The 18,151-nt window shown below is 44.0% G+C and overlaps 1 protein-coding gene across 2 annotated transcripts in view; it reads right to left on the reverse strand.

Moving 5' to 3' along the window:
• epha3 (eph receptor A3) overlaps nt 1-17,681 on the reverse strand; it is a 299,166-nt gene extending 281,485 nt beyond the window's left edge. The window contains exon 1 of one of the 2 annotated variants that reach the window (XM_038801693.1): nt 17,463-17,681. In XM_038801693.1, the coding sequence (XP_038657621.1) occupies nt 17,463-17,646 (184 nt within the window). In that variant the 5' untranslated portion in view covers nt 17,647-17,681. The remainder of the gene's footprint in view (nt 1-17,462) is intronic. The other variant, XM_038801692.1, reaches the window with a different exon arrangement.
• Nucleotides 17,682-18,151: the final 470 nt, after the last annotated feature.

An 18,151-nucleotide genomic window follows, 5' to 3' on the forward strand; every position in this document is an offset into this window, starting at 1 on the left:
TCCTAGCCGATTCAATCTCTCCTCATACGTCTCATATTTATATTGTATGTTATATATAAGGCTCTTCTTCTTTGAATACTTGGGCTATAACTTTCAATTTGAGGGATTGCTGACAATCCATTGGTTTGAGGATATGTTGTTTTAACTCTGCTTTGAAAAGAATGAATTAACTTACCCATGTCTCTGCTAAAGCTAATGCTACGAAAGCTACATTTCAGAATTATATTCTAATGACGGTTAAATCAGAGAAATAATCTCAATTTTTCTTCCTCAAGTATTCTGTTTATCGAGGTTTAAAGTACAAGGCCAGAAATGTTCAACAAATTCTCCTCTCCAAAATTTTAACTGGAGGCATCGACCCATTTAAAAATAAAACATGTTAACATCTGCCTTAAATTGGTACACACTGATTATATGAATGCACCTACTATTATCACAAGTAGTAACTTTTAGAATGTTTTCTATTTTGACCCTGTCTATATTGGGAGAAATTTTTAAAAGAACGTCATTCCTCTCAAAGTTACAAATCCATCTCCTCGCTTGCTCCAAATACCAACTCAAATTCAAATTGAATCCAATTCATAATACAAACAAGAGACACAGGCAAGATTCAAGCTGACAAGAACAGGCATTGCACCTGCTCTTGAGCTTGATCCAACGCTTGATCTTAGCCAAAAGACCAAGAAGTGATGTGTTGGGTGTAAAAATTACATACCACAGTCAATACAGAATGTAAAGTTCATAAAAGCATGGTTTGCAGGAACAGACAACAGGAGCTGAATTTTCTGCTTTTCGGTGGACCTAACTAACTGTCCCTGGCCTAAGGTTTCCAATCTAATATACTCTTATTGTTTATTAATGTTGCTCTTCAAATTTACCTGAGGATGTTCACTGCTCTAATCTGGATGGTCATAGAACCATAGAACACATATGTTGCAGAAGGAGTCTACATCAAGCCTACACCTTGAAAGAGCACCCTATCTAGGCACCCCCTCCCCCCCACCCGCCTTATTCATAGAACATGGAACAGTACAGCACAGTACAGGCCCTTTGGCCCACAATGTTGTGCCGACCATTTATCCTAATCTAAGATCAACCTAACCTACACTCCTTCAATAGGGGCAGCACGGTAGCATTGTGGATAGCACAACCGCTTCACAGCTCCAGGGTCCCAGGTTCGATTCCGGCTTGGGTCACTGTCTGTGCGGAGTCTGCACATCCTCCCCGTGTGTGCGGGGTTTCCTCTGGGTGCCCTGGTTTCCTCCCACAGTCCAAAGATGTGCAGGTTAGGTGGATTGGCCCTGGATAAATTGCCCTTAGTGTCCATAATTGCCCTTAGTGTTGGGTGAGGTTACTGGGTTATGGGGATAGGGTGGCGGTGTTGACTTTGGGTAGGGTGCTCTTTCCAAGAGCCGGTGCAGACTCGATGGGCCGAATGGCCTCCTTCTGCACTGTAAATTCTATGAGAAATTTACTGCTGTCCATGTGTCTGTCCAAGAGTCGCTCAAAAGTCCCTCATGACTCTGATGCCACCACCTCCTCTGGCAGTGCATTCCACGCACCCACCACTCTCTGTGTCAAGAAGCTACCTCTGACATCTCCCCTATACCTTCCCCCAATCACCTTGAAATTATGTCCCCTCGTGACAGCCATTTCTGCACTGGGGAAAAGTCTCTGGCTATCCACTCTCTCCATGCCTCACATCACCTTGTACGCCTCTATCAAGCCACCTTTCTTCCTTCTATGCTCCAGTGAGAAAAGCCTTAGCTTTCACAACCTTTCTTCATAAGACATGCCCTCCAGTCGAGGCAGCATCCTAGTAAATCTCCTCTGTACCCTCTCCAAAGCATCCACATCCTTCCTACAATAAGGCGACCAGAACTGGACACAATATTCCAAGTGTGGTCTAACCAGGGATTTATATAGCTGCAGCACAACCTTGTGGCTCTTCAATTCAATCCCCCTGTAAATGAAAGCCAACACACAATACGCATTCTTAACAACCCTATCAACCTCAACGGCAACTTTGAGGGATCTATGCACGTGGACCCCAAAATCCCTCTGTTCCTCCACACTTCCAAGAATCCTGCCTTTAACCCTGTATTCAGCATTCAAATTCGACCTTCCAAAATGAATCACTTCACATTTATCTAGGTTGAACTCCATCTGCCACTTCTCAGCCCATCTCCGCATCCTGTCAATGTCCTGTTGTAATTTGCAACAGGCCTCAACACTACCTACAACTCCCCCAACCTTTGTGTCAACGGCAAACTTACTAACCCACCCTTCCACTTCCTCATCTAAGTCATTTATAAAAACCACAAAGAGCAGAGGTCCCAGAACCGATCCCTGCCGAACACCATTGTTCACCGACCTCCAGGCAGAATACTTTCCATCCACTACCACTCGCTGTCTTCTTTCGGCCAGCCAATTCTGTACTCAGACAGCCAAATTTGCCTGTATCCCATGCCCCCTAACTTTATGAATGAGCCTACCATGGGGAACCTTATCAAATGCATATCCATAATGAAATCCATATACACCACATCCACTGCCCAATCTTCATCAATGTGTCTCGTCACATCCTCAAAGAATTCAATGAGGCTTGTGAGGCATAAACTGCCCCTCACAAAGACATGCTGACAATCTTCAATCAAACTATGTTTTTCGAAATAATCATAAATCCTATCTCTCAGAATCCTTTCCAATATTTTGCTCACCACAGATGTAAGACTGATGGATCTGTAATTCCCACGGATTTCCCTATTCTCTTTCTTTAACAGGGATCAACATTTGCCTCCCTCCAATCATCCGGTACTACTCCAGTGTAGAGTGAGGATGCAAAGATCATCACTAACGGCGCAGTAATCTCCTCCTTCGCTTCCTGTAGTAACCTTGGGTATATCCCGTCAGGCCCAGTGAATTTATCTATCCTGATGCTTTTCAAAATTTCCAGCTTATCCTCCTTCCTAATATCAATCTGTTGAGTCTATTAACCTGGTTCACACTGTTCTCATGAGCAGGGCCGGCCCAAGGTACCGGCAACTCGGGCAGTCGCCCGGGGCGCCATGTGTTAGGGGGCGCCAGAGACTCGGGTCCTGCGCATGCGCAGTTGGGCCGGTGCCAACCAGCGCATGCGCGGTGGCCGCCCTGAGGGCGGCCACCCTCCCCAAAGCGCCCCCCCCCCCTCCGGCCGCCCCTCCGGACGCCCCCCCTCCCCCCCCGCCTCGGCCCCCCCCCCGCCCCCCCGGCCCCGTCCCCGCCCCCGGGCCCCCCCTGCCCCCCCCCCCCCCGGCCTCGCCCCCTCCCCCCAGCCCCACCCCCTCCCCCCCGGCCCTGCCCCCTCCCCCCCCCCCCCCCCCCGAAGGGCGCTGAAGTTCAGCCTGCCCGGGGCGCCAGCAACCCTAGGGCCGGCGCTGCTCATGAGCAACAAGGTCCCTCTCTCTAGTGAATACTGAAGCAAAATATTCATTTAGGGCCTCCCCCATCTCCTCAAACTCTAGGCACACATTCCCTCCACGATCCCTGATCGGCCTTACTCTCACTCTGATCATCCTCTTATTTCTCACATAAGTGTAGAATGCCTTGGAGTTTTCCCTAATCCATCCCACCAGGGCTTTTTCGTGCACCCTTCTAGCTCTCCTCAGTCCATTTTTGAGTTTCTTCCTGGCTACCTTTCAACCCTCTAGAGCCATGCCAGATCCTTGCTTCCTCAACCTTACATAAGCTTCCTTCTTCCTCTTGACCAGAAGCGCCACTTCTTTTGTCATCCAAGGCTCCTTCACCTTACCATCCCTCTCTCGTCTCAGTGGGACAAAACTATCCAACACTCGCAGCAAGTGCTCCTTAAACAACCCCGACATTACTGTTTTGCATTTCCCCAGGAACAATTGTTCCCACTTTATGCTCCTCGGCTCCTTTCTAATAGCAGTATAATTTCCTCTCCCCCAATTAAATACCTTCCCATACTGTCTGTTCCTATCCCTCTCCATGACAATGGTAAAGGTCAAGGAGTTGTGGTCACTGTCACCGAAATGCTCTCCCGAGACATCTGACACCTGGCCTAGTTTGTTGCCGAGCACCAAATCCAATACGGCCTTCCCCCTAGTCGGCCTATCTACATATTGAGTCAGAAATCCTTCATGTACACACCTGACATAATCAGCTCCATCCAAACCATTTGCAGTAAGGAGATTCCAGTCAATGTTAGGGAAGTTGAAGTCACCCATGACAACTCTGTTACTTCTGCACCTTTCCAAGATCTGCCGACCAATCTGTTCCTCTATCTCTCTGCTGCTATTGGGGGTTCTATAGAAAACTCCCAATAAAGTGACTACTCCTTTCTTGTTTCTGACTTGCACCCATACTGACTCAGTCGACAAACCCTCCTCAACTATCTCCTTTTCTGCAGCTGTGATGCACTCCCCAATTAACAGTGCCACTTCCCCATCTCTTTTACCTCCCTCCCTATTCTTCTGAAAACATCTAAACCCCGGATCATCTAACAACCATTCCTGCCCCTGTGAAATCCATGTCTCCGTAATGGCCACTACACCGTAGTTCCAAGTACTGATCCATGCTCTAAGTTCATCTCCCTTATTCGTGACACTCCTTGCATTGAAACTGACACACTTTAACCCATTCCACTGAGTGCAACTTTGCCCTATCACCTGTCTATCCTTCCTCACAGACTTGCTGCATACTATTTCTGCCTGTTCAACAGCTACCCTATCCTCTGATCCATAGCTCTGGTTCCCATCCCACTGTCAAACTAATTTAAACCTTCATTTAAACTCATAACCCCACTGAACCTTTGGACACTAAGGGGCAATTGCAAAAGGCCAATCCACCTACCCTGCACATCTTTGGACTGTGGGAGGAAACCGGAGCACCCGAAGGATGCACACAAAGACACTGGGAGAATATGCAAACTCCACACAGACAGTCACCCAAGAGTGGAATTGAACCTGAGTCCCTGGCTCTATGAGCCAGCAGTGCTAACTGCTGTGCACTGTGCCACTATGCCGTTTTAGGGTCTTTCAGCAAAATCAGATTGATGCAAATTTAATTCAGTAACTGGAATGCTGAAAGAAAACCAATGAATGTATTCACACCAGGGGATATTTTCCTCAGCTCAAAAAAGTACTTGCAACCAATGTTGAAGAAAATAAACCATCACTTGAACCAGTGGAACTCAAACCTTTTGGTTAAAGGACCCCCATCCGAATTATACACGACTACCTATTACATGCAATATGAAAGTGCTGCTTATAAAGCATGTTTTCATAATGCTTTTAAGAAAGATATTTTCTTACAGATTTGAATGCTTCTCACTGCCGAGTCTGTTCTTGGCAGTAACCTTGACAGGGCAGAAACCCAAGGGGAGCCAACTGCAGATAAAGCACTGGGGAAGCAGGAGCACTGAGGAAACAACACCACACACCACAGTGAGAACGCAAGCATGCAGAGAGTAGAGCATGGAGAAAGCAGGAGTCCAGGGAGGCCATGAGAGAAGTGGGGAGACAGAAGAGGAGCAGATGGGGAACAGAACACCTATAAAGCACTAAAGAAGTAGGAGCAATAAGGGAGCATACTGCAGTAAAAGCAGAAGCATGCAAAGAGCAGAGTATGGAGAAAGCAGGAGCCCAGGGAGGCCATGAGAGAAGTGGGGAGACAGAAGAGGAGCAGATGGGGAACAGAACACCTATAAAGCACTAAAGAAGTAGGAGCAATAAGGGAGCATACTGCAGTAAAAGCAGAAGCATGCAAAGAGCAGAGTATGGAGAAAGCAGGAGCCCAGGGAGGCCATGAGAGAAGTGGGGAGACAGAAGAGGAGCAGATGGGGAACAGAACACCTATAAAGCACTAAAGAAGTAGGAGCAATAAGGGAGCATACTGCAGTAAAAGCAGAAGCATGCAAAGAGCAGAGTATGGAGAAAGCAGGAGCCCAGGGAGGCCATGAGAGGTGGGGAGACAGAAGAGGAGCAGATGGGGAACAGAACACATATAAAGCACTTAAGAAGTAGGAGCAATAAGGGAGCATACTGCAGTAAAAGCAGAAGCATGCAAAGAGCAGAGTATGGAGAAAGCAGGAGCCCAAAGACAGCACTGTAGCGGCAGGGAAAGAACGGGTGCATAATGGGTATGGAACACACCTCTGGCTGCTGTTTACTTGTTTCTGCTTGACCACAGCACTTAGGACAGTCATCCATGTTGCCCACAGCATCAGGGACCCGGGTTCAATTCTGACCTATGGTTACTGTCTGGAATTGTACATTCTCCCCGGGTCTGCGTGGGTTTCCTCCGGGTTCTCCAGTTTCTCCCACAGTCCAAAGGTGGGCAAGTTAGGTAGATTGGCCATGCTAAATTGCCTCTTAGTGTCCTAAGATGTGAAGGTTAGGTGGGGTTACAGGGATAGGGTGGGGGATTGGGTCTAGGTAGGGTGCTCTTTCAGAGGGTTGGGGAAGACTCAATGGGCTGACTGGCCACCTTCTGCACTGTAGAGATTCTATGGGTCTATGGGCAAGCCCTGCAAACTGATCCCCCTGGATGTTCTTTGCAGATCCCAGTTTTAGAACCACTGACTAAAGCAACAGCTGAGTATGCCCGAGAAAAATTGCCTTGAGCAAAATTTAATTTCATTTTTAAAGTTGCATTTTTTAGTTTTGTCTGACGTCTAACTTCTTTTGTATCTACAATTAAATAAACATCTGTAAATGCAACTGTGAAATAGCCAATTATGGTTAAACGTTTTAGTCACAGATACATGCACCACCAACAATGGAGGAAAATAAAGTTGAATTACATATAATCCCACTCGCCAACTGATCTGATTGTTTGTGATCTCTGGTTCCACATTCCCATTGATTCAGGAGCTCCACCGCCCCGGTTGCTGATTCTTAATCCAGTAAAAAAAACTGATTATAAAACACAGACACATGGGTTGTTGAAATGCTGACTGTCTTCTGAAAATTCTCGTAGTTATTACATAGCAGAATTTAGAATGATTGGCAACAAGGTCTGGCAATGTCACATTGATGAAGTGGAGTGTACAATTCTGAGTTTGGAACAGAGGCGCATGATCTGGACTGGAAGCTTCGCCTTGCAATTAGCTCCTGCTGTAACTGAAAGCTAGTGCCGTTACGAGAAATAGATACTACCTTGAGTTCATGCAATTAATCTCAATGGCCTGACAATTTCCGCACCATGTCGACTTGGCTCAGTATTAACATTTGTGGGTCCAAGTCAAAAGGTTGTGGGTTTACGCCACTACAATACTTGAGTACGTAATCTAGACTGGCCCTCCTGTGCAGCGCTGAGGGTGTTCAGCACTGTCGGGTGTGCCATCCTTTGACTGAGCTATTAAAACAAGATACGTCTGCTCATTCCAGTGGACTGAATGCTAAAAAGTCCTGTCACATTATTACAAAACCATTAGGAGTTCTTCCAGTGTTTTGGTTAATACTTCACTTTCAACCAACATAAGCCCCGCTCTCCCCCCCCCCCCCCCCCCAAAAAAAATACAGGCACACTATTATTGATCCAATTACTGTTTACTGGATTTTGTGCTCTGTGAAAAATTACTGCTACATTTGCCAACATATTAAGTCAATTCAAAGTTGGTTGAAACATTTTACTTGTTCCTGTAAAGTGTGATAATGCAGATAGACGAGAATCTTCCATTATTCACAAGTACACAAAATAAAGTGCTAGAAAAACCCTCACAGAGTTCAGTACAGTTTTGTTGCAATCAGGTTTCATAGAACAATATGTGGCTTTGTTATGTTTGAGCATCAAGTGACCTTCCTTCCCAGCAGTATGTAGCAAAGCCAACTGAGAACACGTACAATCATAGGGAAATAATTGAGTGGAGGAAGTGTTTATGTGTTGATGGATTATCCTCGAACATGTCTCTTAAGTTTCCAACCTCTGAGTTATTCGATCTGGTAGTGTCCATATAACAAGCAGAATGAGATCATTCCCAACTATGCAACAGAAACAACTTGCACTCTGCACATGAAGCAACATTTCACATTGCTTTTTCAAGTCTGATCACAAAAAGATCAAGATATAAGATCTGCCCTGATGTTAAACTGCCACAGAACTGACCAGCTTTATGAGTGTATAATTATGAAAAGGGTGGACAGAGGTACCGATTATAAGAGAACCACCCTAGAATTATAAAAGAAGCTTGAAGTCAACGAGGCAACAGAACCATTCTCGGAAGTCTTCATTTTTAAAATGTTGTTGATGATTGCAATTGCCTCTGTCAGGCACCATTTATGAGAATTTTCTGAAATCAGGGCAGCACGGTAGCACAAGTGGATAGCACTGTGGCTTCACAGCGCCAGGGTCCCAGGTTTGATTCCCTGCTGGGTCACTGTCTGTGCGGAGTCTGTACATTCTACCCGTGTCTGCGTGTGTTTCCTCCGGGTGCTCCGGTTTCCTCCCACAGTCCAAAGACATGCAGGTTAGGTGGATTGGCATGATAAATTGCCCTTAGTGACCAAAAAAGGTTAGGAGGGGTTATTGGGTTACGGGGATAGGGTGGAAGTGAGGGCTTAAGTGGGTCGGTGCAGACTTGATGGGCCAAATGGCCTCCTCCTGCACTGTATGTTCTATGTTCTAAATGGTTAAAGCCCTCAACTTAGCTGTTATCCTATTGGACCAATACAATATATACAAAATACCTATATATGTAGTCTACCATGATGGCATGACTACTGGGTGATGTATATTTCTAAAAGGTAAATGAACATGCACAGTTAGTACTCATGCTGCAAGTGACTTTGTTTGGAAACTTCGGAAAGGCTGGTAAAAGTCTTCAGTGATCCACCACCGAGACTTAGCCACCACAAGCAGCTGGCAGGAGAGCATTGCAGTTTTAAAGGGTCCTGCAATGTTAAACGCACAAAGAAGGCATGTTATTTCATTATAACATGCCCTGAAATAAGAGATGATATTGGTGAAGCATGAATCACATCACATGGTACAGTAGCAACGGGAATTGCATAGTACAACTTTTTTTTATCTGCAGCTCCTGATCCAATCACGGGAACCTGTAGCCCACATGAAGAGCTGAATAATTGTTGCAGTTGACAAATCCAGCCATTCCACGTTTACAGGGGTGTACAGCATCGCATTGTGTAATCCTTATTGCAGGACTGCCTCTAGAGGCAGAACGACAATACTGACAAGAGTATAAACATGTCACTGGAGACATAGAAGACTATTATACAAGTGGACTAAATTCGGTGATAGCGGCAATCAGCACTGACACCAGTGGCTGATGGGTTGCATTGATAGCACATGGATCTGCCACACTCCAATAGAAGGAAGAAAGATGCTAGAGGGACTGAATGGCCCTCTCCCAAGATTGGTCCATTCCAATCATTTCCATTCCCATTTTCAAACCAGAAATAGGACTTTTACATTGCAGTTTTCATTATACTACTAAATTTTGGCTTAGCCTGGTGTGGAGGAAGTTGCTTGGTCAGAAAATTAAACTTTGCTCAGCCTTTATCTTGCAAGTGTGCAGTTCAGGTTTGCTGTCAGTTCTTGGAGTCTGCTGTACAAAATATACAGTGTAACAATAAAGACCGCGCCATGTGGCTGCCACTGAAGGCAAATTTCCAATCTCAGTGGCATATCCATTTGTGATGCCATCTGAAATTGCCTGTGTGCCGAAATCTGCTCGTGACCGTTTGAAATTTCCTGGAAAGTTTCGGCGCAACTTCAGCATAGGGGGCTGAAGGAAGATTTGCGTGCAGCTGATCTATCCCAGTTTCACGTTGAAGCGTCAACATGTGAATTTCCTTCATTTTTTCCAACTGAATGTTGGAACAAACTCAAGGAATTGAATGTTTAGCCCTGTTCCCAACCTTCGCTGCAGTCAATGCTCATACCGTATGACATCGTGAAAATCATTGGTCAGAATCTATTAGAAAATGTAGTACAGACATCACAGAATTGATACACAGGTAATGTCAGAACATGTGAACATGACGGACAATCGCGTAGTGTGCAGGCGGTTAGTGCAAAGTGATAGGATTGAACTGGCTCCACTTAAACAATGTGTTAATGCTGTGGTTACTACAGCCATCAATCACCCAGTCCACAGCTGGCATTACTAATCTCCAGCCCTATCAGCTCTTAATTATCTGGCTGGCACTCAGCTCTCTCCTTCTGACAATCTCTTCACTCATTTCAATCTATGCATGAAATATAGGTTATCTCACCAGTGATAGTGCGCGCGTGTGAGTATAGGTTGCATTTTTCACGAGTGTTTAAAAGGCAGAGCTCACTACTGCTGCATGCATGAGTGAATAATGAATGTGGCCTCTTGTCAGTAAAAGAATAGTGTTGTTCATAGAATTTACAGTGCAGAAGGAGGCCATTCGGCCCATCGAGTCTGCACCGGCTCTTAGAAAGAGCACCCTACCCAAGGTCAACACCTCCACCCCATCCCCACAACCCAGCAACCCCACCCAACACTAAGGGCAATTTTGGACACTAAGGGCAACTTATCATGGCCAATCCACCTGACCTGCACATCTTTGGACTGTGGGAGGAAACCAGAGGAAACCCACACACACACGGGGAGGATGTGCAGACTCCGCAAAGACAGTGACCCAAGCCGGAATCGAACCTGGGACCCTGGAGCTGTGAAGCCATTGTGCTATCCACAATGCTACCGTGCTGCCCTGATGCTACAATATGCTACAATATTCTATTTATTCCACGGCCATTGTCTGGAATAGTTGTAGTACCATGGAATGTGGTTGTGATTGTTAAGTGATTAGTAGCATATGTGAATTGTTCCTTTCACTGCAGTTAATGAGCACTTTATGTCGAAAACCCTATCCTAGCGAAGTGATGATTGGCAGCATATTGTGAAACTGCAGTTTAGGCTTGAAAAACATTCACAAATAGCCATCCCATGGATTGGCAAATGCAAAGAAAAGATGAACAAGTGGAAAACAATAATAACTGTTAATCTCTTCTCCTAGCCTAAACCATGAACAACAAAATCAACAGAATAAAAAATATTTCATTTGAGTGGTGGAAAAAAACATATAAACTGTAAAAAGACCATAAACATAGTTTTGCAATCTTGGCAATGGCATAACATGTATTTTATGTTCCAAGACTTTAAATGTGTTATTTCTTCTCTGATTCCTTACACTATTTTCCAAGACTGAGATAATCGCACATTTCCTTGAGAAATAGGCAGGAAGAATCAATTGCCCTTTTCACATTTAAAATGTTCTTGTGTCCTTACACAATGAGTAAAAGTTGATGATCGTAATTACTTCCAAATTTAAAAATAATATTCTTCCCACACTAAAGGTTACTGCTAAAAATTATATCTTAATTTCCTTTTGCCACAAAGAAAATGGACATCTAATTATTGGGAAATTAATCATCTCTCATCATGGTATTGAATGTGTTCTTTTCTTATAATCTGTTTGCCAATTTTATCCCTCACCTCCCCCCCCCCCCCCCCCCCCCCCCTATTTTCTAAAGGTGCCAACTCTTTTGCCAGCATACAGTTCCATGGGCATAGGGCCTCACTTAATATCTCATCAAAGTGGCTATTTTTCATTGAGCTTCAGCAGGCTGTTGTACAACGAAAGCATCAGAGCCACCTCCAATCCTGTCCATACAAATAGACTTGCAGTAGGATTTCAATCAAGAGTGGAAGCTTATTTTGTACCCAGCCCAGGCTGCTCAGGCAGAATGTAGCTCTCCTACCAGCGGTACAGATACCCGAGGCCTTTCTATCTGTATTGCTCAGTCACCCACTGGATAAACTAGCCAGTTATCAGGGAAAAGCTGAGGATGTTTTCACAGTCAGCCTATAAACATTGTAGCAGGTAGTGGAAAGTTTTGATTATTTTTGTGGCACATTTTCCTGCCAGTTTCCAGAAAATTTGCGGTGAACTCAATCCATACTGTACCACTGGATATGGTCACACTGCTGCAATATTAAATGCCCTGAACAATTTTTGTGCTCCTTCTAATTTTAATGAAGAATTTTAAAATTGCATTTTTGCAGTACAGATGTTTTGCTGGCACAATTACATCACTGAATGTGTCGCTCCTCACTTGCAAAGTGACAATTCTGTCAAAACAGCCCAATCCATCCTGATTTCATCTACTCAACATAGCCTATTAATGTCCACAACATCTCATTTTGGTATACCTTAAATTCATACATACATATATATATAAAGTAGTGTTTTTTAATATGAATCCATTCAGTAATATTTGGGAATAGGTAGTTTGCTTCTCTTGGAACCTTTCAACTTTGAAGATTGGACTTGGCAGCAATGGTGTCCACGTTAGAGGCATTTACACCAAAAGATATACTGAATGGGAAAAATGAATAATAAATTCTTTGAGGGAAATATGAACGTTTCCAATACAAAGCTGAGTCAGATGCTGATGTGTGAGGCTGTGAAGTGTACTGGCGGAGAATTCCATCAGGACGAAAGCTTTAATTTGTGGCCATAATGTAGCACTTGGGAAAGATGAGAGCATTCCAATACTTCAGGCAGACTAATTAATTGGTGTTTGAATTTTGACTTGGCTTTCATCTTGCTGATTTTCACTCAAAGGAAAGCCCTTACGAGTACGATTGGCATTTGACTAATTCTTCTGTGGCCTGATAGATTTTAGACTTGCACAGGCGTGACTCACAATAATGCTGTGTGCACATATACATTAGCTACCGTGAATAATAGCTGTACAATCTTTACCATATCGATTCTATGATTGATATAGTTATGCGCACAATGGTACACACCCTGTATAAAGTTGTGTACGAAAAACTTTCAAAGTCCAAACTTAGTGATAGCTTTGTCGAAAAAAAAGGCCAGTTGAAATGAATTACAACCCTTTTCAATGTACAGCAACGCTAATGTTTAAGTGTAACCCATAAAGCTATAATTCATCATTACTATTCGGTTAGAGTTCTACTAACGCGTTGCCAAATCCTCCATTATAAATGTGCTCAATTTCTACACTTATCACTTGTGAATGGCATCGAATAGTTTTAACAGTGACTGGCCAAATAATGCCGACACGGCGAGTCCCCGCGTTTTAATACTCGTTCTATTAACCTTCAGTGATCTGTTTGATTCTCTGCATCCGAACTGAAAATATATCATTCACACTTCACTAAGCTAAACGTGAAATAAAATGATTACCTGTTCTACCGGCACAATTATCGAAGTAAAGGAAACAGCACACTTTCATTGTTTTGTTGTGAATTAAGTAAGCAATTTAATAAGCAGTTACCACCAGACACACACAGACCAAATAAACCTAGGGAATGGTGGCAGCCTTTATTAAAACAAAATTAAAAAAACACGAATTGTGAGTCACAGGGACAATCGGGTAGAAAACTCCACTGCTTAACAAAACCTTAATGAAGACCTTTCTGACATTGTTGCAGAACATTAAAGAAGCCGGCAACATTTACGAGGTTGTGTGCGGGGTTAACAAGGTCGTCACGCTTTTGTCCTTTTATTAAGATGATGTTGGACGCGGGTTTTTTTTTTAGTTAGACAATCCGAGACTGGCTAAATGCTCATTCGTGTCTCCCCTGAAGACTGTATTCTCCAGTCTGCTTCCCCCACCCCCTTTCCCCGGGGGCTGTCAGCCCAATAAATTGCAGCATTTCATACAGAGTAGGAGCCGGACAAAAGCTCACACTCGCCGCTTTGTCCACTAGATTTCTCTAGTGTTCGTTTGGCATCAAAATAACGACGCGTTGGTGGCTCTGTCCCTTTCTGTGTGTGTGTGTGTGGTTATTTAAACAGTGCTTTGATCAGCGCTGTCAGCTCAGACTGATAACTGACCCAAGCCCGAGTCCAATATAAACGGATTTATCGCTCTATTTCTGTTTGAAACCCAATGGCCAAAATACAGCCTTCATTCAAGCCAGTCTCTTTCCCGTCCACATGTACTGGAGGCTCTGTCGCCCACTATTTCTGTCGTTCCTTCCCAGATCCTTGAATCCTGGAGTTACCATCAGTCCAGTTTAAACCTGATTGTCCATTTCAAACACAACAGCAGCAAATTTGACCGAAGCCTTTACTTCTCTCCCCTCGAAGTTTCTAACCCTCTTTCGGTAAATGCCAGGAATATATTTGTGAGCAATGTCGCTAGAGGTAGGACGGGACCATCTTATTATGTTGGCAATGTTATTGGTAAGCGTGACCACATCGATCCATTCATAGCTTCCCCCTCCCCCCTCCCCAGTGCTGCTTCATTCAGTTCCTCCAAAGCAGTCGAATCTGTTTATTTTGCGGCGTGGGCACTTCCTCGGCCGAATCTATCCAAAACACGATATTATTTTCAACCATGAATGTTCCCCAATAGAAAGTGACAGATGTGTCGTTTGGAGCAATTCCATGTTTAAACTCCGCCTCAAAGCGGACTCAACACTTTTTTCCAGAAGACTTTTTCGAAATTAAAATGATTGGATGTATTTAATCCTATCTCGACGAGAGACAGAAGTTCCCGCCGAATGGGGAGGTGAAAGGCTCAGTTAGTCTCAGTTAGTCTCACTTTTGGAGAGTACCGCTGACCAGGTCAACTTTCCCAAATCAAAATCCCATTTCATTGTGACTTGCCACTCAGTGGACGGGACAGTTTGTAAAACAGGAGGGCAAAGTGTGCTGCTCTTCAAAATCCTAAACCCCCTTCTACAGTTCTAACTAATTGAAGCTTCTTTACGGTCACTTTAAAATAAACTATTCAGAATTGTTTCCACGTTCAATTTAAGTTTGATTCATATTCCGTTTCCAACGCAGAAAAAAAAATCGATTAGAATCAATTTAAATCAATCTGGAGAAGAATTTTATTTGTTGTTGGTCCTATTAGCTTTCATTTATCTGCGTAATACTGAGTGGGAGTTTGTTTATGTCGATAGACGCGGACTGGGATAGTCTTAAAACAAAACATTTCATGTTGAAAGCCTCGACGCGCGCTGTTGTCAGGTTGACAGTGCAGATGTTGAGGTGATTTGTGTGAGCACTGCCTTTGGCGGGATGAGGGGGAAAGGCAAAGTGGGGAGGGGGAGGGTGGTACGGTGGTACGGTGCAGACACGATGGGCCGAGTGGCCTCTTTCTGCGGCCGCCACGCTGCTGTGACTCTGCGACGATTCAATTTAACCCCTTGTCACCCAGCACGAGGCACAGACAGAGGTGAGACCCACGGAACTCCGAGACTTCACACCCAGAAAACGCAGCAATGAAGTAACCCTGGAGCTCGAAAAGTGACAGAAGTACTTTCCGATGCCACAGATCTCTCCCCTCTACCTCTGGGAAAGCTCTGCAGTGACCCACACTGGCCACATTTCGAGAGATTTCGACTAATTGAATCATTATTTCCCGGCTGGGAATAATCCCAGATTTTGCTCCATAAGGGAATATATATATATATATATATACATAATAATAAAGCGGCCTGCCATTTCCATAAAAAACATATTTCCTTATTGTTGCAAAGTCTCCCCAAACCTCAAAAATGAACAACACATCCGAATATGAATTACATGCCCACTCGAAACGCTGAGAAAAAAAAACCGATTGAGGGAATTCAAAACTTAATGCAGAGAAGATGTTACAGATACTCTGCAGAACTCGCGCGAATACAGTGGGATTATAAATCCATTCAGTGGGATTATTAATGGTCAGGAAGTTTCCGTTAACCGGCAAGAGAAATGAAATGAAGCACCAAAATGTCCTACCAAAAACTTTGAAGTGTGTGCCGGAACAGCGGGTTGTAGGTGTTGAGTCTACTGGACGGTGACAATGGGCAACCAAGTACACCCTTAACTGGACAATGCCGATTAATTAATTAGAAAACCCACTTTGTCTGATATTGGAGCAAACCGTTTTATTATTTTGCACCGTGAGGTTTACTGATAAGGAGCACGTTTACTTTTCTAGTGAAACTGAAGAGAATTTATATTGATATTTATATCCAATAACAACCGTATAATTGCCAAGGTAAACTCGGGTTGTCAATGCCATGTTTTTGCCTTAGTCATACAGAAGTAAATTGGTTTGTTTTCCGTCATCTTCCTCCCTCTGCCATCCACAATTACGCGATTTTGTCAACCTCTCGAATTTTATAAAGCGTGTTGACCAGGAACCTTACTCTCTCTCTCTCCCTCCCCCCTCCTCCCCCACTCTAAACTTGTATGTGACTCCCAAAGATAAAAGTCTATGTCTGAGTTGGACATAATTGTTATTTGTCCTCTAAATCCTTTAATGTCAGGGGTTTTGTGTCGGGAGTGAATGAGGTGTGGAGGTAAATTCGGCTTTCCTCCTACAAATGTCTACGTATGTCAATGGTGAGTTTAAAAACTCACAGGTGAAATATGCTTCTAAAGGTCTTTTCCTCCCTTCATTCTGCTGACATCAACATTCCTGCATTTCTCCCTGAACAGTTTGCACTGTAGTTCATGAAGTCATTTCCAAACTCTCAGGCTGCGCGGAATAGAAAGTGTGCGTTTAACCATGGGCTAAAATTCACTAAGAATACAAGCGGTTCAAGGTTAAAACCAAAAGTCAGTTATATGCTGAGTATCTTCATGGTTATCACCTCTCAGTCTAATTGTCTTCGTATGACAATTAAAAAATAAATAATGATTAGCACATGTAAACCACACAAAAAAAAACACACCCGACAATGGAATAGAAAACAAAGATGTAAAGTTCCTGCCAAATTGCTCCGGACGTGGTTTGTAAATTTCTCTACGGCAAACCTCAGTGATATCAACCATAAAGTGGGTTCAAAATTGTGGTCAAACTTTCCCAACTTGCTCTCAGCTTGCCTTTGTTAGGAACACTTGGCAAGGTGATGGTAGCAAGGGTTAAAAAACATTCAGTTTGTCGTTTGAGAATAAACTTCACAACTTAAACACAGTAAATGGAGATGTTCACTGACTCGGACTCTTAACTCTGGTGAGATTCCCCGCTGGCTGTCGGTATAATCCCCCTCTGTGGATGGATCACTTTACGGGACCCTGTATCAATTCTCAAAATAACAGAAGATTAAAAAAAAATCTGATTGAAACAATTCCCCGCATTCCTGCCGTGTTAACCTTGGAATTCCATCCTATATAAACTTTCTCTCCACATTTTAACCTCTGGGCTCTCTATTAAGATTGATTGCATTTAATTGGTCGTTTCATGGCAATAATACCTGTTACAGCGTTTAAATATTACAGTGATCACATTATGAGACCGTGTCTGAAGTTGTCTGATGTATTCGCGTTTGATAAATTAATGTTGTTAAATTGCGCCCTTGACCACCTTAAGAGATGATGGGAAGCGCAACCTCGAGCTGCACAGTACCACCCACCCGACGTGTGTGCTCGACCGTCTCTCATACTTCAGTGAGGAATAATGTTCAGCTCTCTCTTTCTTTTTAAAATTCTTACCTTCATTTACAGAATGCCCAATCGATTGTGCGGCGCAGATAACACAGCAGAAGATCAGAGGGAAAATGCAGATCTGGGAACCCAAGGCCATTTTGGAGCTGTGATCGGTTGTGAGTGGAGCATATCTCTGTGAAGCATGCCAGCAATGATCTGAGGGAGCTCTGATCGCCGTGGAAGTTACCATGCACAGCTTTCAGGGTGATGTCAAGTTTGACACTACAGATAAGGAGGAGTCAGCACTGCCTTTCTACTGCCAGCAGAGGGCCGCGGCTGGGTCCTAGAGCCCACCAAGCCTGTTGTTCGGATATTTAAAGTTCAATGGTAAGAGATGTACATTTTTCTTGCTTTCAGCGGTCACAATCTGATCGTTTTTAAACCTTTTCCATTCTTTGCTAGTTTTCAATGTAATAACAAATACAAAGAGGCAGCACGGTAGCATTGTGGATAGCATAATTGCTTCACAGCTCCAGGGTCCCAGGTTCGATTCCCGGCTTGGGTCACTGTCTGTGTGGAGTCTGCACATCCTCCCCGCGTGTGCGTGGGTTTCCTCCTGGTGCTCCGGTTTCCTCCCACATCCAAAGATGTGCAGGTTAGGTGGATTGGCCATGATAAATTGCCCTTAGTGTCCAAAATTGCCCTTAGTGTTGGGTGGGGTTACTGGGTTATGGTGATAGGGTGGAGGTGTTGAC

The sequence above is a fragment of the Scyliorhinus canicula genome, chromosome 7 (genome assembly GCF_902713615.1).
Source record: "Scyliorhinus canicula chromosome 7, sScyCan1.1, whole genome shotgun sequence".
NCBI classification, from domain to species: domain Eukaryota; kingdom Metazoa; phylum Chordata; class Chondrichthyes; order Carcharhiniformes; family Scyliorhinidae; genus Scyliorhinus; species Scyliorhinus canicula.